At 43.6% G+C, this 24,233-nt stretch overlaps 1 protein-coding gene across 8 annotated transcripts in view; it reads left to right on the top strand.

Annotated features, from left to right (window-relative positions):
- Nucleotides 1-24,233, top strand: part of chchd3a (coiled-coil-helix-coiled-coil-helix domain containing 3a) — a 121,665-nt gene that overhangs the window by 73,138 nt on the left and 24,294 nt on the right. For 6 of the 8 annotated variants that reach the window (XM_046327986.1, XM_046327985.1, XM_046327983.1 and 3 more), the window contains 2 exons: nt 2,727-2,741; nt 4,984-5,067. In XM_046327986.1, the coding sequence (XP_046183942.1) occupies nt 2,727-2,741; nt 4,984-5,067 (99 nt within the window). The remainder of the gene's footprint in view (nt 1-2,726; nt 2,742-4,983; nt 5,068-24,233) is intronic. The other 2 variants (XM_046327978.1, XM_046327980.1) reach the window with 1 other exon arrangement.

Here is a 24,233-nt window from a genome sequence, read left to right as displayed (position 1 = left end):
TCCCAAACACGAGAGGATTTGTCTATTTTAGTGCCTCTTGGTCTTTACTTTTCTCTCTCTTTATTTATATCTCTCTCTTGCTCTCTTTGTTCTCACAACTTCCACTCTTTCTCTGTCCCTCCTGAGGGCCACATGTCAAAGGAGCGGTGGCCAGCCTGACTGCTCACTATGAGGGCCACATGTCAGAGGAACGGTGGCCAGCCTGACTGCTCACTATGAGGGCCACATGTCAGAGGAACGGTGGCCAGCCTGACTGCTCACTATGAGGGCCACATGTCAGAGGAACGGTGGCCAGCCTGACTGCTCACTATGAGGGCCACATGTCAGAGGAACGGTGGCCAGCCTGACTGCTCACTATGAGGGCCACATGTCAGAGGAACGGTGGCCAGCCTGACTGCTCACTATGAGGGCCACATGTCAGAGGAACGGTGGCCAGCCTGACTGCTCACTATGAGGGCCACATGTCAGAGGAACGGTGGCCAGCCTGACTGCTCACTATGAGGGCCACATGTCAGAGGAACGGTGGCCAGCCTGACTGCTCACTATGAGGGCCACATGTCAGAGGAACGGTGGCCAGCCTGACTGCTCACTATGAGGGCCACATGTCAGAGGAACGGTGGCCAGCCTGACTGCTCACTATGAGGGCCACATGTCAGAGGAACGGTGGCCAGCCTGACTGCTCACTATGAGGGCCACATGTCAGAGGAACGGTGGCCAGCCTGACGGCTCACTGAGGGCCACATGTCAGAGGAACGGTGGCCAGCCTGACTGCTCACTATGAGGGCCACATGTCAGAGGAACGGTGGCCAGCCTGACTGCTCACTATGAGGGCCACATGTCAGAGGAACGGTGGCCAGCCTGACGGCTCACTATGAGGGTCACATGTCAGAGGAACGGTGGCCAGCCTGACGGCTCACTATGAGGACCACATGTCAGAGGAACGGTGGCCAGCCTGACGGCTCACTATGATAAATCACCTTTTATCCACCCTTTTCATTCTCTCTCTCTTCCCTTTTTCAAGTTCGCTTCCCTTGTCTTTTTGTCTCCACTTTCACCCCCCTCTCTCCCCCCTACAGCCTCTTCATTAGGGGAACAAAAGTGGGTCGGTGGTCATGGAAGGCTGTCCCATTGTTTGGGCTTTAGTATGATTAGATTATCTTTAGGGCCACTGAATGGGGTTAATCAGTGGGAAGAAATCCTGACAGCGTGCAGTGTGTGTGTGTGTGTGTGTTGTCTGAATTAGACCATATGAACTACTGTAGTCCAAAGAGAAACTCTTAACACCTGCTACAAGATCAGACACACAGAGAAGAAAAACAAAATCCCTGGACACATTTGTGTCACTGCCTCCCTTTTTTTAATGTCCCTTTAGTTTCCCTTTTACTACACATTTGTGTCTCCCCACTCTGTGAGTACAGCTGCTCTGCTGTGTGTATGTTTGGGATCAGTGTGTGTGTTGACGTGTCTGAGCCATGTTTGTGTCTGGGCGTGTGTTTCTTTTGTCTTTCTCCATCTGTAATCATGGTGATACAAAGTCCTACCCGCCCCTGTCAGAGATGTTCTGTTTCAAGCTTGATTGAGCTGTGGAAGGGAGACAGTTGTTTGGCACACAGGGTCACCGTTTGGGCTGCCCAGTACACTATTAGATTTCATGGAGCCAGTCTTCTAACAGTCACGCACAGCTCAGTCAGTCAGTCAATTTAGTTCAGTCTTTCTGTCAGTCAATTTAGTTCAGTTCAGTTAGTCCGTATGTCTTTCAATGCGTACATAGATGTAGGATCTTAATTGGGGCGGCAGGGAAGCCTAGTGGTTAGAGCGTTGGACTAGTAACCGAAAGGTTGCAAGTTCGAATCCCCGAGCTGACAAGGTCAAATCTGTCGTTCTGCCCCTGAACAGGCAGTTAACCCACTGTTCCTAGGCCGTCATTGAAAATAAGGATTTGTTCTTAACTGACTTGCCTAGTAAAATAAAGGTAAAAATTAAACAATTGAATCACTTTTGTTGCTGAGAATTTTCAGGAAATGTAGATGAGTTTCGTGATTCCCATAAATTAAAGATGCTCGATGCAGAAATTCTTCCGCCATTTCCTGGTGTCTAAAATTCTCATAGAACGTCCAAGTTCAGTTTGTGACAAAACGAGCAAGTATAGTATACAGGCCTCAAACTCAACTCTGGAAGTCAGTTCCATTGCATGTTTTAATTGTTTCCCTCTAATCAGGGACTGATTTTAGACCTGGGACACCAGTAGTGTGGAGTTAATGACCAGATAGAATAGAAAACCAGCAGGCTCCAACTCTCCTGGGGTGAGTTGAATACCCCTGGTGAAGACAGGAACAGTTACTTATTGCAGCTTTAACTGAAAACCCACACTAACACACGGTTATATTAACAGTATTGCACTTGTCATGTAGCCTACTTTTCTCCAGCTAATAGCCTAACCACCAATCAAGCAACGTCATGGACTAAACGTTCACAGGGATTATTTTAGCTGTGACTATAGATCAAATGAAGATCCTACATCTATGTGTGAATGATGGAGAGCGAGTGAGTAAACATGAGTTTGTGTTTGCTCAAGCATAAAGCATTGTGGCGGTCAGTCACTCCCAGCTTTTGAATACTTAACCAGTTGAAATGTCATTTTGAAGATGTTCAATGTTTTCTCAGCACTCTGCTCTGTCTTTCTTTCTCTCTTCCTCTTGTTCTCTTTAAATGCTTTCTGTCTCCAGGAGATTACAGGGAAGGTAAGACTGGAGCGCTGAGCTCCCCATCTCTCTCTCTCTCTCTCTCTCTCTCTCTCTCTCGCTCTTTCTCTCTCACCCCATTTCTCTCTCTCTCTCGCTCTTTCTCTCTCACCCCTTTTCTCTCTCTCTCTCTTTCTCTCTCACCCCATTCTCTCTCTCTCCTCATTTCTCTTTCTCTCTCTCTCTCTCTCTCTTTCTCTCTCTCTCACCCCATTTCTCTCTCTCTCTCTCTTTCTCTCTCACCCCATTTCTCTCTCTCTCTCTCGCTCTTTCTCTCTCACCCCATTTCTCTCTCTCTCTCGCTCTTTCTCTCTCACCCCATTTCTCTCTCTCTCTCTCTCTCGCTCTTTCTCTCTCACCCCATTTCTCTCTCTCTCTCTCCTCACCCCATTTCTCTCTCTCTCTCTCTCGCTCTTTCTCTCTCTCCTCTTTCTCTCTCTCTCTCTCTCGCGCTCCATTCTCTCTCACCCCATTTCTCTCTCTCTCTCTCGCTCTTTCTCTCTCACCCCATTTCTCTCTCTCTCTCTCTCGCTCTTTCTCTCTCCCCATCCCCATTTCTCTCTCTCTCTCTCTCTCTCGCACCCCATTCTCTCACCCCATTTCTCTCTCTCTCTCTCTCTCTCCCTCTCTCTCTCTCGCACCCCATCTCTCCTCTCTCCCTCTCACCCCCCATCTCTCTCTCTCTCGCACCCCATTTCTCTCTCTCTCTCCTCTCGCACCCCATCTCTCCCTCTCGCACCCCATCTCTCTCTCTCTTTCTCTCTCTCTCGCCCCATTTCTCTCTCTCTCTCTCTCTCTCTCTCTCTCTCTCTCTCTCGCACCCCATCTCTCTCTCTCTCTCTCTCTCTCGTCTCTCACCCCCCATCTCTCTCTCTCTCTCCCCATCTCTCTCTCTCACCCCATCTCTCTCTCTCTCTCTCTCTCTCTCTCGCTCTCTCTCTCTCATCTCTCTCTCTCTCTCTCTCATCTCTCTCTCTCGCACCCCATCTCTCTCTCTCTCGCACCCCTCTCTCACCCCATCTCTCTCTCTCTCGCACCCCATCTCTCTCTCTCTCGCACCCCATCTCTCTCCTCTCTCTCTCTCTCTCTCGCACCCCATCTCTCTCTCTCGCACCCCATCTCTCCTCTCTCTCTCTCTCTCGCACCCCATCTCTCTCTCCTCTCGCACCCCATCTCTCTCTCTCTCGCACCCCATCTCTCTCTCTCTCGCACCCCATCTCTCCTCTCTCTCTCTCTCTCTCTCTCTCTCTCTCTCTCTCGCACCCCATCTCTCTCTCTCTCTCTCGCACCCCATCTCTCTCTCTCTCTCTCTCTCTCTCTCACCCCATCTCTCTCTCTCTCTCTCTCTCTCTCGCACCCCATCTCTCTCTCTCTCTCTCTCTCTCGCACCCCATCTCTCTCTCTCGCATCTCTCCACCCCATCTCTCTCTCTCTCTCGCATCTCTCTCGCACCCCATCTCTCTCTCGCACCCCATCTCTCTCTCTCTCTCTCTCTCTCTCTCTCTCTCTCTCTCTCACACATTCCTCTGGCAGTTTAGTGTATAGGGCCTTGTGTAGGCTCTGCAGTTGATTTCCTCAGAGCTGACAGTCTTGTATCATAGGGGAGATCAGCTGGAGTCAGATGGGTGTTTATTGAAGGTCACTGTAGAAAAGAGCAGTACTGGTATCACAGGGTCATAAATAAAGAGAGCAGGCCTTCCATTGTCCTGGTCTGATGCTATCTCCCCTGTCAGACTGCAGTGTGGCTACACACACGCGCGCACACACACGCACACATTTCTGCAGATACACGCACACATTTCTGCAGATGCACACACACACATACCGATGTCCTTGAAAGTAGCAGAAGGCAATGAGTGGGCTGTCTCTTGGCATCCCCCATCACTTCCCAATAACCCATGCCCCAATACCCCACGTCCACATCCACTCATGGCTCTGGTAATGGAAAGTGTGTTGTCCATTTTTTGTGTTCTCTATTCCCTGTAACTGCTGTTGACTGAGTTATCCGGAGTGTGTCCTGTGTCTCTTCTGTGTCCATGGTTGACTGAATGCTCTAGTAATGTGTCCTCTCTTCTCTCTCCTCCTCCTCTTCTCTCCCCTCTCTCTCCTTTCCCCTTTCTCTCCTCCTCCTCTCCTCTCTCCTCTCCTTTCTCTCCTCTGATCTCTCTTCTCTCCCCTCTCTCTCCTCCTCTCTCCTCTGATCTCTCTTCTCTCCCCTCTCCTCTCTCTTTTGTGTGTGTAGGCCAAGCAGCTGGAGCTCAGAGACCAGGAACTGAAGAAACAGGATGCCTTCTACAGGGAACAGGTTGCCAGGCTGGAGGACAGGGTGAGGGAACACTATCAAGCAGCATACTACTTAGTACACTACACAGCATCAAGTAGTGCTCTATACAGCCCACTACACAGCACATTATCCAGTAGTGCTCTATACAGCCCACTACGCAGCACATTATCCAGTAGTGCTCTATACAGCCCACTACGCAGCACATTATCCAGTAGGGCTCTATATAGCCCACTACGCAGCACATTATCCAGTAGTGCTCTATACAGCCCACTACGCAGCACATTATCCAGTAGTGCTCTATACAGCCCACTACGCAGCACATTATCCAGTAGTGCTCTATACAGCCCACTACGCAGCACATTATCCAGTAGTGCTCTATACAGCCCACTACGCAGCACATTATCCAGTAGTGCTCTATACAGCCCACTACGCAGCACATTATCCAGTAGTGCTCTATACAGCCCACTACGCAGCACATTATCCAGTAGTGCTCTATATAGCCCACTACGCAGCACATTATCCAGTAGGGCTCTATACAGCCCACTACGCAGCACATTATCCAGTAGGGCTCTATACAGCCCACTACGCAGCACATTATCCAGTAGTGCTCTATACCACTACCCACTACGCAGCACATTATCCAGTAGTGCTCTATACAGCCCACTACGCAGCACATTATCCAGTAGGGCTCTATACAGCCCACTACGCAGCACATTATCCAGTAGGGCTCTATACAGCCCACTACGCAGCACATTATCCAGTAGGGCTCTATATAGCCCACTACGCAGCACATTATCCAGTAGTGCCCACTACTCCAGTAGCCTACTACAGCCCACTACGCAGCACATTATCCAGTAGGGCTCTATACAGCCCACTACGCAGCACATTATCCAGTAGGGCTCTATACAGCCCACTACGCAGCACATTATCCAGTAGGGCTCTATACAGCCCACTACGCAGCACATTATCCAGTAGGGCTCTATACAGCCCACTACGCAGCACATTATATCTCATCAGCATACACCCTACTTAAAACAGCTTGTTTCACTCCACTCAGCCTTACACTGTAACACACAGACTCCATACGGAGTCTGCTTCACACCTCACACCATCTCTGCTGCCTGAGGGAACTTTTGAAAAACAGTTTTCTCTGCAGCTCTGCGTCCTCGCTCCCTCCCTCCTCGCTCCCTCCCTGCTTCCTCGCTCACTCCCTCCCTCCCTCGCTCCCTCCCTCGCTCACTCCCTCCCTCGCTCACTCCCTCCCTCGCTCACTCCCTCCCTCGCTCACTCCCTTCCTCGCTCGCTACCTCGCTACCTCGCTCCCTCCCCCCCTCTCTCTCCCTCCCCCTCCCTCCTCGCTCCTCGCTCCCTCCCCCTCTTGCTCCCTCCCCCTCCCTCCCGCGCTCGCTCGCTCCCTCACTCCCTCCCTCCCTCCCTCCCCCCTCGCTCCCTCGCTCCCTCCCCCTTCTCGCTCTACACCATAAGCCCCTATGGTGTTATCAGACTAAAGATGAGGGGAAACATCTTAACACTTTCTCTCCCTTTTTCTCTGCCACTGCTGTCAAACTGGCCTTGGTATCCATCCTCCAAGTGGAAACCTCACGCTGCTGCCAGTGTGATCTCTTGCACTCTTTTTTTCCCCTCCTGCTAAAGATGAGAGGTCAAATCACACAGAGAGAGAGAGACACACCGTTCACACAGTGTGAGATCTGGCCCGTACAGACAGACCATGCTGCTGTTATCAGTCAGATATGTCCCCTAGGGAGGGTACGAGGGGTCAAATACCTTGTTTAGTCCACTTAAACTGACACCCCCAAGCTGTTTCCCAATGTGTTGTCCCCTCTAGATAGGGAGGAGAGGTTTAATACTTACATTTTAGGGGACAAACTTATACAAAGCAATCTGACAATTATTCTTCACACTTTTCCCAGTTGGGTAAGTGTCTTTAATGAAGGGAATAGGGGTCCAACCGGTTTGTCTCCTTCTGTACAATGTCATAGTGGAATAAGTCAGATATGCACTCTAATGAATAACAAAGCCCACCCATGCATGCACGCACACACACAATCTGCATCGTAGTGGTGGGAACCGGGGTCAAACACTTTGTCTGCTAAAAGATTTGCCTCCCTACCGACAAGCTCACTCAACTCCATAAGACATCTCTTCAAGCTGGGAAAGAATAGAGCAACACTTTGGATGTACCAACACCTTCACAGCAGACAAAGACGACCCTAAAGGAGTTGGTGGTCAAACTATTTGTTTACCAAATGCTAGAGCCAGGTGTTGTTCCTGGTCGCATCACGTACATATGACAAATCCTGGTCCGATGGACAGTTGGGACAGTTGACAGTTACTTGGAGTAGTGTCTCTGTGAAGTAGTGAAGTGGAGAGGTCTTATTGAATGACGCTTGACAAGTCTGGTCATCAATAAATCATTCAAAAAGAATAGCAGATCAATATCAACACTTTTCACCTGCAACCTCTCTCTCCCTTGGAAACACTGTGGCAACAGAATAATACACCACTAGTTAGAAATACTATAGTAACAACATAATAAACCTGTAGTTAGATATACTATAGTAACAACATAATAAACCTGTAGTTAGATATACTATAGCAACAACATAATAAACCTGTAGTTAGATATACTATAGCAACAACATAATAAACCTGTAGTTAGATATACTATAGCAACAACATAATAAACCTGAAGTTATACTATAGCAACAACATAATAAACCTGTAGTTAGATATACTATAGTAACAACATAATAAACCTGTAGTTAGATATACTATAGCAACAACATAATAAACCTGTAGTTAGATATACTATAGTAACAACATAATAAACCTGTAGTTAGATATACTATAGTAACAACATAATAAACCTGTAGTTAGATATACTATAGTAACAACATAATAAACCTGTAGTTAGATATACTATAGTAACAACATAATAAACCTGTAGTTAGATATACTATAGTAACAACATAATAAACCTGTAGTTAGATATACTATAGCAACAACATAATAAACCTGTAGTTAGATATACTATAGTAACAACATAATAAACCTGTAGTTAGATATACTATAGTCAACATAATAAACCTGTAGTTAGATATACTATAGTAACAACATAATAAACCTGTAGTTACTATAGTAACAACATAATAAACCTGTAGTTAGATATACTATAGCAAAACATAAAACCTGTATAATAAACCTGTAGTTAGATATACTATAGCAACAACATAATAAACCTGTAGTTAGATATACTATAGCAACAACATAATAAACCTGTAGTTAGAAATACTATAGTAACAACATAATAAACCTGTAGTTAGAAATACTATAGTAATAAACCTGTAGTTAGATATACTATAAACAAATAATAAACCTGTAGTTAGATATACTATAGCAACAACATAATAAACCTGTAGTTAGATATACTATAGCAACAACATAATAAACCTGTAGTTAGATATACTATAGCAACAACATAATAAACCTGTAGTTAGATATACTATAGCAACAACATAATAAACCTGTAGTTAGATATACTATAGCAACAACATAATAAACCTGTAGTTAGATATACTATAGCAACAACATAATAAACCTGTAGTTAGATATACTATAGCAACAACATAATAAACCTGTAGTTAGATATACTATAGCAACAACATAATAAACCTGTAGTTAGATAATACTATAGCAACAACATAATAAACCTGTAGTTACTATAGATAATAAACTATAGTAACATACATAATAAACCTGTAGTTAGATATACTATAGTAACAACATAATAAACCTGTAGTTAGATATACTATAGCAACAACATAATAAACCTGTAGTTAGATATACTATAGCAACAACATAATAAACCTGTAGTTAGATATACTATAGTAACAACATAATAAACCTGTAGTTAGATATACTATAGCAACAACATAATAAACCTGTAGTTAGAAATACTATAGTAACAACATAATAAACCTGTAGTTAGATATACTATAGTAACAACATAATAAACCTGTAGTTAGATATACTATAGCAACAACATAATAAACCTGTAGTTAGATATACTATAGCAACAACATAATAAACCTGTAGTTAGATATACTATAGTAACAACATAATAAACCTGTAGTTAGATATACTATAGCAACAACATAATAAACCTGTAGTTAGATATAAACTATTAGCAAGCAACAACATAATAAACCTGTAGTTAGATATACTATAGTAACAACATAATAAACCTGTAGTTAATAAACCTGTAGTTAGATACTATAGCAACAACATAATAAACCTGTAGTTAGATATACTATAGCAACAACATAATAAACCTGTAGTTAGATATACTATAGCAACAACATAATAAACCTGTAGTTAGATATACTATAGCAACAACATAATAAACCTGTAGTTAGATATACATAATAAAACCTGTAGTTAGATATACTATAGCAACAACATAATAAACCTGTAGTTAGATATACTATAGCAACAACATAATAAACCTGTAGTTAGATATACTATAGCAACAACATAATAAACCTGTAGTTAGATATACTATAGCAACAACATAATAAACCTGTAGTTAGATATACTATAGCAACAACATAATAAACCTGTAGTTAGATATACTATAGCAACAACATAATAAACCTGTAGTTAGATATACTATAGCAACAACATAATAAACCTGTAGTTAGATATACTATAGCAACAACATAATAAACCTGTAGTTAGATATACTATAGCAACAACATAATAAACCTGTAGTTAGATATACTATAGCAACAACATAATAAACCTGTAGTTAGATATACTATAGCAACAACATAATAAACCTGTAGTTAGATATACTATAGCAACAACATAATAAACCTGTAGTTAGATATACTATAGTAACAACATAATAAACCTGTAGTTAGATATACTATAGCAACAACATAATAAACCTGTAGTTAGATATACTATAGCAACAACATAATAAACCTGTAGTTAGATATACTATAGCAACAACATAATAAACCTGTAGTTAGATATACTATAGCAACAACATAATAAACCTGTAGTTAGATATACTATAGCAACAACATAATAAACCTGTAGTTAGATATACTATAGCAACAACATAATAAACCTGTAGTTATACTATAGCAACAACATAATAAACCTGTAGTTATACTATAGCAACAACATAATAAACCTGTAGTTAGAAATACTATAGCAACAACATAATAAACCTGTAGTTAGATATACTATAGCAACAACATAATAAACCTGTAGTTAGATATACTATAGCAACAACATAATAAACCTGTAGTTAGATATACTATAGCAACAACATAATAAACCTGTAGTTAGATATACTATAGCAACAACATAATAAACCTGTAGTTAGATATACTATAGCAACAACATAATAAACCTGTAGTTAGATATACTATAGCAACAACATAATAAACCTGTAGTTAGATATACTATAGTAACAACATAATAAACCTGTAGTTAGATATACTATAGCAACAACATAATAAACCTGTAGTTAGATATACTATAGCAACAACATAATAAACCTGTAGTTAGATATACTATAGCAACAACATAATAAACCTGTAGTTAGATATACTATAGCAACAACATAATAAACCTGTAGTTAGATATACTATAGCAACAACATAATAAACCTGTAGTTAGATATACTATAGCAACAACATAATAAACCTGTAGTTAGATATACTATAGCAACAACATAATAAACCTGTAGTTAGATATACTATAGCAACAACATAATAAACCTGTAGTTAGATATACTATAGCAACAACATAATAAACCTGTAGTTAGATATACTATAGCAACAACATAATAAACCTGTAGTTAGATATACTATAGCAACAACATAATAAACCTGTAGTTAGATATACTATAGCAACAACATAATAAACCTGTAGTTAGATATACTATAGCAACAACATAATAAACCTGTAGTTAGATATACTATAGCAACAACATAATAAACCTGTAACTAACAACAACATAATAAACCTGTAGTTAGATATACTATAGTAACAACATAATAAACCTGTAGTTAGATATACTATAGTAACAACATAATAAACCTGTAGTTAGATATACTATAGTAACAACATAATAAACCTGTAGTTAGATAATACTATAGATAACAACATAATAAACCTGTAGTTAGATATACTATAGTAACAACATAATAAACCTGTAGTTAGATATACTATAGCAACAACATAATAAACTGTAGTTAGAAATACTATAGTAACAACATAATAAACCTGTAGTTAGAAATACTATAGTAACAACATAATAAACCTGTAGTTAGAAATACTATAGTAACAACATAATAAACCTGTAGTTAGAAATACTATAGCAACAACATAATAAACCTGTAGTTAGATATACTATAGCAACAACATAATAAACCTGTAGTTAGAAATACTATAGTAACAACATAATAAACCTGTAGTTAGATATACTATAGCAACAACATAATAAACCTGTAGTTAGATATACTATAGCAACAACATAATAAACCTGTAGTTAGATATACTATAGGCCCATGTCCATGTGATGATACTTGTAGGAATAAGAGAAAACAGAATTAAACTGTTAGGGGGGACATTTTCTCACAGTGACTACAGAAGAATTGGTTTTGGCTTTATTTTAAGGCCACTGTGGACTTTCCTTTTCTGGTACAATGTTTGAAAACATTGTAATAATGTTGGTTAGATTGGTTGTTAGATTACTACAAGACTAGTGCACAGTAAAGGCTGCAATGCTGATGGCACGAAGACATGAGCAGAGATGAGTTGATGAAAGTCATGATAAATCCAGCTGACTGGAGAGCAGTTGGTGCCATGCTGCTGTGTGTGGAATCCAGTGGGAGCTGTCATCATAGAACTGATCTGAGTCTAGTGCTACTACTAACGTAAGCTCTTATTGACCGGACAGGTGGTCATCCAACAGCTATATGGTCCCAGCTCAATATCCCCACGCTGTGACAACAAATCACCTTCACACATCATGAGGAGAGGGAGACAGAGAGAGGGATGAGGGGGGAGAGAGGGGAAAAGAGAGGTAGGGAGAGGGTGGATATAGGGTTGAGCGAGAGGGAGGGAGGGATAGGGAGTGAAAGGGGGCTGGAGGAGGAAGAGGGGCTGGAGGAGGAAGAGGGGGCTTGAGGGAGAAGAGGGGGCTTGAGGGAGAAGAGGGGGCTGGAGGGGGGCTGGAGGGAGAAGAGGGGACAGGGGCTGGAGGGAGAAGAGGGGACAGGGGGCTGGAGGGAGAAGATGGGACAGGGGGCTGGAGGGAGAAGAGGGGACAGGGGGCTGGAGGGAGAAGAGGGGACAGGGGGCTGGAGGGAGAAGAGGGGACAGGGGGCTGGAGGGAGAAGAGGGGACAGGGGACTGGATGTGCTGAACACCAGTGAGTTTCAGTCCTATACATTTATAGAACGGTATAAATATGATCAATGCCACCGGCCCCAAATGCTTGCTTCCATTTCACAGACCTGTCACATACAGAGCCTTCAGAAAGTATTCTCACTCCTTGACTTATTATGTTTTGTGGTTTCAAATTGGGATAAAATTGTCATTTTCTTTTCAACATTTTACAAAAAATACTCTGCAATGTCGAAGTGGAAGAATAATTCTAACATTTGTAAAACATTTATGAAAAATGAAACACCATCTTCATTAGATAAGTATTCAACCCACTGAGTCAATGCATGTTAGCATCACCTTTGGCAGTGATTACAGCTGTGAGTCTTGCTGGGTATGTCAAAGAGCTTTGCACACCTTGATTGTACAATATTTACACATGTATTCTTTAAAACATTTTTGAAGCTCTGTCAAGTTAGTTGTTGATTTGAGTCATTTTAGCAGACAGTCTGTCCCTGAGAGACTTACAGTAGTGAGTGCAGACATTTCCTTCCTTTTTCATACTGGTCCCCCGTGGGAATCAAACCCACAGCTGGCCTTGTCAGTGCCATGCTCTACCAGCTGAGCCATGTTCATGTCTTGCCATAGATTTTCAAGCTGGTTTAAGCTACAACTGTAACTAGGCCACTCAGGAACATTCAATGTCGTCTTGGTAAGCAACTCCAGTGTATATTCGGCCTTGTGTTTTAGGTTATTGTCCTGCTGAAAGGTGAATTTGTCTCCCAGTGTCTGTTGGAAAACTCCCTAGTTCTTGCCGATGACGAGCATACCCATAATATGAAGCAGTCACCACCATGCTTGAAGAGTGGTGCTCAGTGATGTGTTGGATTTGCCCCAAAAGTAACACTTTGTATTCAGCACATAAAGTGAATTTCTTTAGTTTTACTTTAGTGCCTTGTTGCAAACAGGATGCATGTTTTGGAGTATTTCTATTCTGTACAGGCTGCCTTCTTTTCACTCTCATTTAGGTTAGTATTGTGGAGTAAATACAATGTTGTTGACCCATCCTCAGTTTTCTCCTATCACAGCCGTTTAACTGTTTTAAAGTCACCATTGGCTTCGTGGTGAAATCCCTGAGCGGTTTCCTTCCTTTCCTGAAGGGTGTATTGATACACCAACCAAAGTGTAATTAATAACTTCACCATGCTCAAAACCTCCCTGGTGTTTGTGGTTGAATCTGTGTTTGAAATTCACTGCTCAACTGAGGTACAGAGATGAGGAAGTCATTCAAATATTATGTTCAACACTTTTTGCACACGCAGTGATTCTATGCAACATATTATGTGACTTGTTAAGCAAATTCTTACTCCTGAACTTATTTAGGTTTGCCATAACAAAGGGGTTAAATACTTATTGACTCAAGACATTTCACCTTTTTTTATTAATTTATTTTAAAAAAGAGAAAAAAGGCATGTTTCTACTTTGACATTATGGGGTACTGTGAGGAAAAAAATCTCAATTAAATCATTTTTAAATTCGGGCTGTAACACAACAGAATGTTGTCAAGTAAAACACAAGTCAAGGGGTGAAAATACTTCCTGAAGGAACTCCACAAGCAGCATACATGCTTGTTTTGGGTCATTTATTGGATAGCTTCATTGGGGGTCTTTTATTTCAATGTCATTGAAATGGTGGCACACTAGACTAGAACTGTCAGAAAAACAAAGGTGAGTGTATTATGTGTTTGTGTGTGTGTCGTTATGAGAGTTTGTGTTATTCTGTGTGTGACTTGTGGATCAATGGCGGGCGTATTGCATGTTGTCTTGCTGTGAATCGCTCAGGGAAACTGCTGGAGTTTCTGTTGGTTAGAATCTTCTTAACAGCCTCTCTATTCTTCCTTTCCCATCTCTGTCTTGGTCTCCTACCTCTTTCATCTCCCTCTCTCCTGCTGTCTCTGTCACTCGCTCATATTCTTCTGTCATAACCTTTAGCCCTCTCTCGCTCTCGCTCTCGCTCTTCTCCTCACAACATCTCTCAATCTCTCTCTCCTCCTCACATCTCGCTCTCTCTCTCTCTCTCCCTCTCTCTCTCCCGTACACACACACACCCTCCGAACCAAACGCACACAGAGAGAATAAAAGTCTGATATATATTACATGTCTCTTTCAATTCAACACAGCCATTCATCAGAGGGTTCCTAGTGACAGGCCATCACCAGGGCCTGGACAGCTCAGCGCACCATAGCTGTGCTCATTGGCCACAGCGGCCAAATTGACTCTGAAAACAATATATATATAGATTACATTTTCACTCAATATCTGCTGTAAAACAATCTCATATTTAACAATCTGCACTCTGTGTTTTTTTTCTCTTTGTCTTTCCCTGTTCTTCAGTTCCCCGTGTTGAGAATGAGCCTCTCATTCCTTTTCCTTTGTCTTTCCCTGTTCTTCAGTTCCCCGTGTTGAGAATGAGCCTCTCATTCCTTTTCTCTTTGTCTTTCCCTGTTCTTCAGTTCCCTGTTCTTCAGTGTTGAGAATGAGCCTCTCATTCCTTTTCTCTTTGTCTTTCCCTGTTCTTCAGTTCCCCGTGTTGAGAATGAGCCTCTCATTCCTTTTCCTTTGTCTTTCCCTGTTCTTCAGTTCCCCGTGTTGAGAATGAGCCTCTCATTCCTTTTCCTTTGTCTTTCCCTGTTCTTCAGTTCCCCGTGTTGAGAATGAGCCTCTCATTCCTTTTCTCTTTGTCTTTCCCTGTTCTTCAGTTCCCCGTGTTGAGAATGAGCCTCTCATTCCTTTTCTCTTTGTCTTTCCCTGTTCTTCAGTTCCCCGTGTTGAGAATGAGCCTCTCATTCCTTTTCCTTTGTCTCTCTCTTGCTCATCTCAGGTTTTCCTTCATTTTCTTCTCTTTTGCTCGCTCTAGTCCATGTCTATTGATGGAATTGCATTTTCCTCTCGCCCCGCGTTGGGGGGACAATCACCGTTACAATTGCCACCTCACAGTCCTTGAAGTAAAGTAAAACTCCTGTATGAAAGAGATACAGAGATTGAGTGTTTAGTCTCAGTAATAGCTCCTATTCACCGCCTGATCAATACTTTGTCTACCTGGGAGCAGAAGCATCAGCAGTCGTGGCATGACAATGTGTCTTTTACTTTTCAACGACGCCTTCTGTGAGTCTGCATCATACTGAGACTCGGGCAGTGGAAAGACTAGACCAAATTATTTAAATGACTTTTAAAATGTATGTGGAACGAACGACAACAGAGCAACAAGGTGTGTTACCTGCTGGAATCGGTGGTGTGGTCTTAAACGTTGGCTGGTCTGGTCCGTTGGCTGGTCCTTCTCAGCAACAGGAGCTCTAGTTACTTTTTACCCTCCAAAGCCAAATGTATGATCTCCCCATTCCCCTAACTAAACCATTCTAGATGTGAACACATTACATATTAGTTAAATAGCAGCTGCTCTGATCCAAAACTCAAGTGGATCTGAATAACTTGTCTAAAACCATCACATAATAGGAACTTCTTCAAAACAAGTTTGTATCAATCCCAGTTCCCTTAACCGGTCAAGTCAACAAGATCACACAGTAGGCCAGGACGTTCCCTTAACCGGTCAAGTCAACAAGATCACACAGTAGGCCAGGACGTTCCCTTAACCGGTCAAGTCAACAAGATCACACAGTAGGCCAGGACGTTCTCTTAACCGGTCAAGTCAACAAGATCACACAGTAGGCCAGGACGTTCCCTTAACCGGTCAAGTCAACAAGATCACACAGTAGGCCAGGACGTTCCCTTAACCGGTCAAGTCAACAAGATCACACAGTAGGCCAGGACGTTCCCTTAACCGGTCAAGTCAACAAGATCACACAGTAGGCCAGGACGTTCTCTTAACCGGTCAAGTCAACAAGATCACACAGTAGGCCAGGACGTTCCCTTAACCGGTCAAGTCAACAAGATCACACACTAGGCCAGGACGTTCCCTTAACCGGTCAAGTCAACAAGATCACACAGTAGGCCAGGACGTTCCCTTAACCGGTCAAGTCAACAAGATCACACAGTAGGCCAGGACGTTCCCTTACCCAGTCAAGTCAACAAGATCACACAGTAGGCCAGGACGTTCCCTTAACCGGTCAAGTCAACAAGATCACACAGTAGGCCAGGACGTTCCCTTAACCGGTCAAGTCAACAAGATCACACAGTAGGCCAGGACGTTCCCTTAACCGGTCAAGTCAACAAGATCACACAGTAGGCCAGGACGTTCCCTTAACCGGTCAAGTCAACAAGATCACACAGTAGGCCAGGACGTTCTCTTAACCGGTCAAGTCAACAAGATCACACAGTAGGCCAGGACGTTCCCTTAACCGGTCAAGTCAACAAGATCACACTGTAGGCCAGGACGTTCCCTTAACCGGTCAAGTCAACAAGATCACACAGTAGGCCAGGACGTTCCCTTAACCGGTCAAGTCAACAAGATCACACTGTAGGCCAGGACGTTCCCTTAACCGGTCAAGTCAACAAGATCACACAGTAGGCCAGGACGTTCCCTTAACCGGTCAAGTCAACAAGATCACACAGTAGGCCAGGACGTTCCCTTAACCGGTCAAGTCAACAAGATCACACAGTAGGCCAGGACGTTCCCTTAACCGGTCAAGTCAACAAGATCACACAGTAGGCCAGGACGTTCTCTTAACCGGTCAAGTCAACAAGATCACACAGTAGGCCAGCTCCAGTTGATAGGTTGTTGGCAGCCATATGTCACAGTGAGAGAAGTGACATTATTGTGGGACTGCAGTAGAAGTGCAGTGAGGACATTATCAGTCAGGTCCTTCAGTCACGGTGTGTAGCAGCGGGAGCCAGGTGTGTGTGTGTGTGTGTGTGTGTGTGTGTGTGTGTGTGTGTGTGTGTGTGTGTGTGTGTGTGTGTGTGTGTGTGTGTGTGTGTGTGTGTGTGTGTGTGTGTTTCTCTCGCTCTCTTTTCTCTCTCATTTAATTACCGTTGCATTATCAGCAGATAGGACGACGCAGCAGGAGCTGTCCCCACTCTCTCTCTTTCACACACACACACACACACACACACACACACACACACACACACACACACACACACACACACACTGACCCTCAAAGAGTGTGAGCGATACAAGTATTGTAGTCTAGCACATGCATGCCTACACACACATGCAAAGGGCTTAACCTGACATAGAGAAAATTCTGCATTCAGATCAACCTGGGAGCCAACTTCCGTACACATGTCCCTGATGTATCCCTTTTGATGTGAAATGGCTAACAGTGTAACAATCAGTCAGTCAATCAAATGTGCTTATACAGAAACCCTGTCAAAACCCCAAGCAGCAAGCAATGCAGATGTAGAAGCACGTGGCTAAGAAAAGTTACAGCGGCTGATGGCGTTACAATGGCAGACGGCGTTACAGTGGCTGACGGCGTTACAGCGGCTGACGTTGACGCTCTGAGTCCTTAATTCACCGTAGCAGAGCTAGCCGTCTATCATGTCTCCGCGGTGCCTCCCGCCGTCCCTGGGATGTTAGAGGGATGGACTCAACAGGCCACCGTCCTCCTGTTTCCCCATGTCAGTCCCCATGTTGGCCAGTCTCAGGGTTTTATATGGTGGCGCTCCCTCGAGTCATTCTTTAGTAACAAGCCGCTGGGCCGTCCAACGCAGCGGGGTCTTCCCCTCGCCTCCCTGCCAGGGAACAGATAGCCATTAACCAAGCGCGTTTGTTTTGCTCATTAAAAATGTTGGAGAGGGCTTTTTAATTGGACACGCCAGTTCTGTTCCTTACTCTTCTCTATCCTCTCTGTATCACCCGAGTGCATTAGCCATAATGACTTCATTTGTCTCTGACACCCCCACCGGCCTTGTTTACCACCAGACAAGGTAAAGCTCTCCCAGGCATGTAAATAGAAATCAAAAGGATGAGGGTGCTCTGTGAACAGTCCAGGAAGTCTGTTTTGCAGACCAAAAAGGACCGATTTATAGCTTAGAAACCGCGAGAAGCAGGCTATTCTAAAATAGACTGCTTATTTCTGTTTAGTGTGACACCAATCAAGCCCAATTGGCCCTGAATCATAATAGAAGTATTTTTCTCCCAAAATAGTAGATTTTGGGGTTGGTGAAGTGTTGCACCCAAATCAACCCGAGGGTGGTCAGGTCCTATCGTTCCTACTGATTGAGGGGCTCTGCTGCACTCTAAATCAGTTAGGAGGACAGCAGGAAATCACAATTTGAGCCCCACTCGTTAATCACACACAACAGCCTCACAAATTACACTGTCTGCTACTCTGTCTCCCACTCTGTCTCCCTGCACAGGCTGTAGGCGTGTAGGTGCTTTTTTTCTGTCTTTCTGTATTTGTGTGTGTGTGTGTGTGTGTGTGTGTGTGTGTGTGTGTGTGTGTGTGTGTGTGTGTGTGTGTGTGTGTGTGTGTGTGTGTGTGTGTGTGTGTGTGTGTGTGTGTGTGTGTGTGTGTGTGTGTGTGTGTGTGTGTGTGTGTGTGTGTGTGTGTGTGTGTGTACCCGCTGGCCCTGCAATCACTGGCCGTTTGTGCTTCCTGATGGATTAGGGTTCTGATTAGTGGCAGCGCTGTGATTTATTTAGTTATTATTATTATTATTATTATTAGTCACTTAGTATTCAACACAGAGACCAACACCACATTCTAGCAACCGCTGTTACACACACACACACAGACAGACAAACACACGGGTTAAATCCTAGTCTTAATGTCAGTGACATTGAGGAAACTGCCACTGATGGTTCCCTGACTGGATAGTCTGCACAAACGTTGGTTAAATCTCAAACACACTGGTTAAGTTCTAGTCATGCCATTCACATTGAACTCTTAGCCGGTCTGACACAACTCAGTTGGTTACTTTAATTGGAAGATTTGCCAGTAAAGTGAGAGATTATTGGTGAGCGATGGTTGGCCGGGGCGTCAGTAAAGGGAGAGGTGGTTGGCCGGGGCGTCAGTAAAGGGAGAGGTGGTTGGACGGGGCGTCAGTAAAGGGAGAGGTGGTTGGACGGGGCGTCAGTAAAGGGAGAGGTGGTTGGCCGGGGCGTCAGTAAAGGGAGAGGTGGTTGGACGGGGCGTCAGTAAAGGGAGAGGTGGTTGGCCGGGCGTCAGTAAAGGGAGAGGTGGTTGGACGGGCGTCAGTAAAGGGAGAGGTGGTTGGACGGGCGTCAGTAAAGGGAGAGGTGGTTGGACGGGCGTCAGTAAAGGGAGAGGTGGTTGGACGGGGCGTCAGTAAAGGGAGAGGTGGTTGGACGGGGCGTCAGTAAAGGGAGAGGTGGTTGGACGGGGCGTCAGTAAAGGGAGAGGTGGTTGGACGGGGCGTCAGTAAAGGGAGAGGTGGTTGGACGGGCGTCAGTAAAGGGAGAGGTGGTTGGACGGGGCGTCAGTAAAGGGAGAGGTGGTTGGACGGGCGTCAGTAAAGGGAGAGGTGGTTGGACGGGCGTCAGTAAAGGGAGAGGTGGTTGGACGGGGCGTCAGTAAAGGGAGAGGTGGTTGGACGGGGCGTCAGTAAAGGGAGAGGTGGTTGGACGGGGCGTCAGTAAAGGGAGAGGTGGTTGGACGGGGCAGTAACCAGCAGGTAGCCATAGTGGTTGGAGGCAGGTTGCCTAGTGGTTGGAGGCAGGTTGCCTAGTGGTTGGAGGCAGGTTGCCTAGTGGTTGGAGGCAGGTTGCCTAGTGGTTGGAGGCAGGTTGCCTAGTGGTTGGAGGCAGGTTGCCTAGTGGTTGGAGGCAGGTTGCCTAGTGGTTGGAGGCAGGTTGCCTAGTGGTTGGAGGCAGGTTGCCTAGTGGTTGGAGGCAGGTTGCCTAGTGGTTGGAGGCAGGTTGCCTAGTGGTTGGAGTGTTGGTTGCCTAGTGGTTGGAGTGTTGTGCCAGTAACCAGCAGGTAGCCTAGTGGTTGGAGTGTTGTGCCAGTAACCAGCAGGTAGCCTAGTGGTTGGAGTGTTGTGCCAGTAACCAGCAGGTAGCCTAGTGGTTAGTGTTGGGCCAGTAACCAGCAGGTAGCCTAGTGGTTAGTGTTGGGCCAGTAACCAGCAGGTAGCCTAGTGGTTAGTGTTGGGCCAGTAACCAGCAGGTAGCCTAGTGGTTAGAGTGTTGGGCCAGTAACTGAAAGGTTGCTAGAATCCCCAGCTGACAAGGTCAAATCTGTCGAATCTGTCGTTCTGCCCCTGTACAAGGCAGTTAACCCCACTGTTCCTAAGCCGTCATTGTAATTAAGAGTTTGTTCTTAACTGACTTGCCTTGTTAAATAAAAAAATATGTAAAAAATATATATGGTAAGAAGTGATTATCAACCTTGTGGGAGGAGCTTCAGGAAGCATGGGGTGGAATCTCTTCAGATTACTTCAACAAATGGACAACTAGAATGCCAAAGGTATGCAAGGCTGTAATTGCTGCAAATGTAGGTTTCTTTGATGAAAGCAAAGTTTGAAGGACACAATTATTATTTCAATTAAAAATCATTATTTATATCCTTATCATCATCTTGACTATATTTCCTATTCATATTGCAACTCATTTCATGTATGTTTTCATGGAAAACGAGGACATTTCTAAGTGACCCCAAACTTTTGAATGGTAGTGTATATTAGAGAAAAATATTTGTTTTATGATAAGAATACATTTTTCTTTCAATTATTTTACTTTAATTAAAGGTTATGTTTTTGTGAATATTTTTAATAAAAGACCAAGAGGATAAAAAAAAAATTCACAGCCGTTTTGCTCATATTTACCAAGTTTGCCAATATTAGTGGAGGGCACTTTACAAATCAAATCAAATGTGTTTGTTACATACACATGTAGTTCCGACAATGCAGTAATAACCAACGAGTAATCTAACCTAACAAGTCGCTCTGGATAAGAGCGTCTGCTAAATGACTTAAATGTTAAATGTAAATGTACTACCTTATACACACAAGTGTAAAGGGATAAAGAATATGTACATAAAGATATATGAATGAGTGATGCTACAGAACGGCATGGGCAAGATGCAGTAGATGATATCGAGTACAGTATATACATATGAGATGAGTAATGTAGGGTATGTAAACATATGAAATGGCATTGTTTAAAGTGGCTAGTGATACATTTATTAGATCAATTTTTCCATTTTTAAAGTGGCTGGAGTTGAGTCAGTGTGTTGGCAGCAGCCACTCAATGTTAGTGGTGGCTGTTTAACAGTCTGATGGCCTTGAGATAGAAGCTGTTTCAGTCTCTCGGTCCCAGCTTTGATGCACCTGTACTGACCTCGCCTTCTGGATGATAGCGGGGTGAACAGGCAGTGGCTCGGGTGGTTGTTGTCCTTGATGATCTTTATGGCCTTCCTGTGACATCGGGTGGTGTAGGTGTCCTAGAGGCCAGGTAGTTTGCCCCCGGTGATGCGTTGTGAAGACCTCACTACCCTCTGGAGAGCCTTACGGTTATGGGCGGAGCAGTTGGCTCTCGATTGTGCATCTGTAAAAGTTTGTGTTTTTGTTCTTCAACCTCAGCCTCCTGAGGTTGAAGAAGCGCTGCTGCGCCTTCTTCACGGTGCTGTCTGTGTGGGTGGACCATTTCAGTTTGTCCATTATGTGTACGCCGAGGAACTTAACGTTGTACCCTCTCCACTACTGTCCCGTCGATGTGGATAGGGGGGTGCTCCATCTGCAGTACCAGTCAAAAGTTTGCACATACCTAATTCAAGGGTTTTCTTTGTGTTTACTATTGTAGAATAATAGTGAAAACATAAACTTTGAAATAACACATATTGGAAATGATGTAGTAACCAAAAAAATATATTTTAGATTCTTCAAAGTAGCCCACCTTTGCCTTGATGACAGCTTTACGCACTCATGGCGTTCTCTCCACCAGCTTCACCTGGAATGCTTTTCTCACAGTTTTGATGGACTTCCCACAAATACTGAGCACTTGTTGGCTGCTTTTCCTTCACTCTGCGGTCCAACTCATCCCAAACCATCTCAATTGGGATGAGGTTGGGTGATCTGATGCAGCAGTCCATCACTCTCCATCTTGGGAAAATTGCCCTTACACAGCCTGGAGGTGTGTTGTGTCATTGTCCTGTTGAAAAATAAATGATCGTCCCACTAAGCGCAAACCAGATGTGATGGTGTATCGCTGCAGAATGCTGCAGCCATGCTGGTTAAGTGTGCCTTAAATTCTAAATAAATTACTGCCAGTGTCACCAGCAAAGCACCATCACACCATCTCCATGCTTCACGGTGGGAACCCCACATGCAGAGATCATCCATTCACCTACTCTGCGTCTCACAAAGACACGGCGGTTTCCACCAGGCTAATATCCATTGCTTGTGTTTCTTGGACCAAGTATGTCTCTTCTTATTGGTTTCCTTTTATTAGTTTATTGGTTTAAGGACCAGCTGTCAGAGCAGCTTACAGATCACTGCACCTGTACATAGCCCATCTGTAAACAGCCCATCTATCTACCTACCTCATCCCCATACTGGTATTTATTTATTTTGCTCATTTGCACTCCAGTATCTCTACCTGCACATTCATCTTCTGCCGATCTACCATTCCAGTGTTTAATTGCTAAATTGTAATTTCTTCGCCACCATGGCCTATTTTATTTCCTTAATTTACCTAATTTGCACTCACTGTATATAGACTTTTTGTTTTATTTTTGTTCTACTGTATTATTGACTGTATGTTCTGTTTATTCCATGTGTAACTCTGTGTTGTTGTATGTGTCGAATTGCTACGCTTTATCTTGGCCAGGTCGCAGTTGCAAATGAGAACTTGTTCTCAACTAGCCTACCTGGTTAAATAAAGGTCAAATAAAAATAAATAAAATAGTAATGGTTTCTTTGCCGAAATTTGACCATATAGGTTTCCTCTGAACAGGTGATGTTGAGATGTCTATTACTTGAACTCTGTGAAGCGTTTATTTGGGCTGCAGTTTCTGAGGCTGGTAACTAATGAACTTATCCTCTGCAGCAGAGGTAACTCTGGCTCTTCCTTTCCTGTGGCGTTCCTTATGAGAGCCAGTTTCATCATAATGCTTGATGGTTTTTGCGAAACTTTAAAATTCTTAAAATGTTCACTATTGACTGACCTTCATGTCTTAAAGTAATGATGGACATTTCTCTTTGCTTATTTGAGCTGTTCTTTTCATAATATGGACTTGGTCTTTTACCAAATAGGGCGATGTTCTGTATACCAACCCCACCTTGTCACAACACAACTGATTGGCTCAAACGCATTAAGATAGAAATTCCACAAATGAACTTTTAACAAGGCACACCTGTTCATTGAAATGCATTCCAGGTGACTATCTCATGAAGCTGCTTGTGAGAATGCCAGGAGTATGCCAAGCTGTCATCAAGGCAAAGGGTGGCTACTTTTGAAGAATTTCCCCCAAAAATATTTGGTTTTGTTTAACACTTTTTACAATGTAGAAAATAGTAAAAATAAAGGAACTCTCAAATGAGTAGATGTGTCCAGACTTTTGACTGGTACTGTACAGACACACTATCGAACACACACGTCAAACTGAACGATCACACCGCTCATTCCCTCAGATTATAAAAATAAACCCCTGCACAACTACTTAATGGTGTTGCTCCCTCAATATCCCCATCCATCAAGTTTTAATGGGCTATTGTAGTAGTGGAGGGTACATGCCTATCAGATGTGTGTCACAAATACCACCCTATTTCCTATATAGTGCGCTAAATTGTACCAGGGCGTATCGAGGGCACTATATGTGGAATAGGGTGCCGTTTGGTGTGTGTGTGTGAGGGGAGAAA

This window comes from Oncorhynchus gorbuscha, linkage group LG25 (genome assembly GCF_021184085.1).
Source record: "Oncorhynchus gorbuscha isolate QuinsamMale2020 ecotype Even-year linkage group LG25, OgorEven_v1.0, whole genome shotgun sequence".
NCBI lineage: Eukaryota > Metazoa > Chordata > Actinopteri > Salmoniformes > Salmonidae > Oncorhynchus > Oncorhynchus gorbuscha.
The sequence above is the reverse complement of the archived record's forward strand: the minus strand, read 5'-3'. Positions and strand labels throughout refer to the sequence as shown.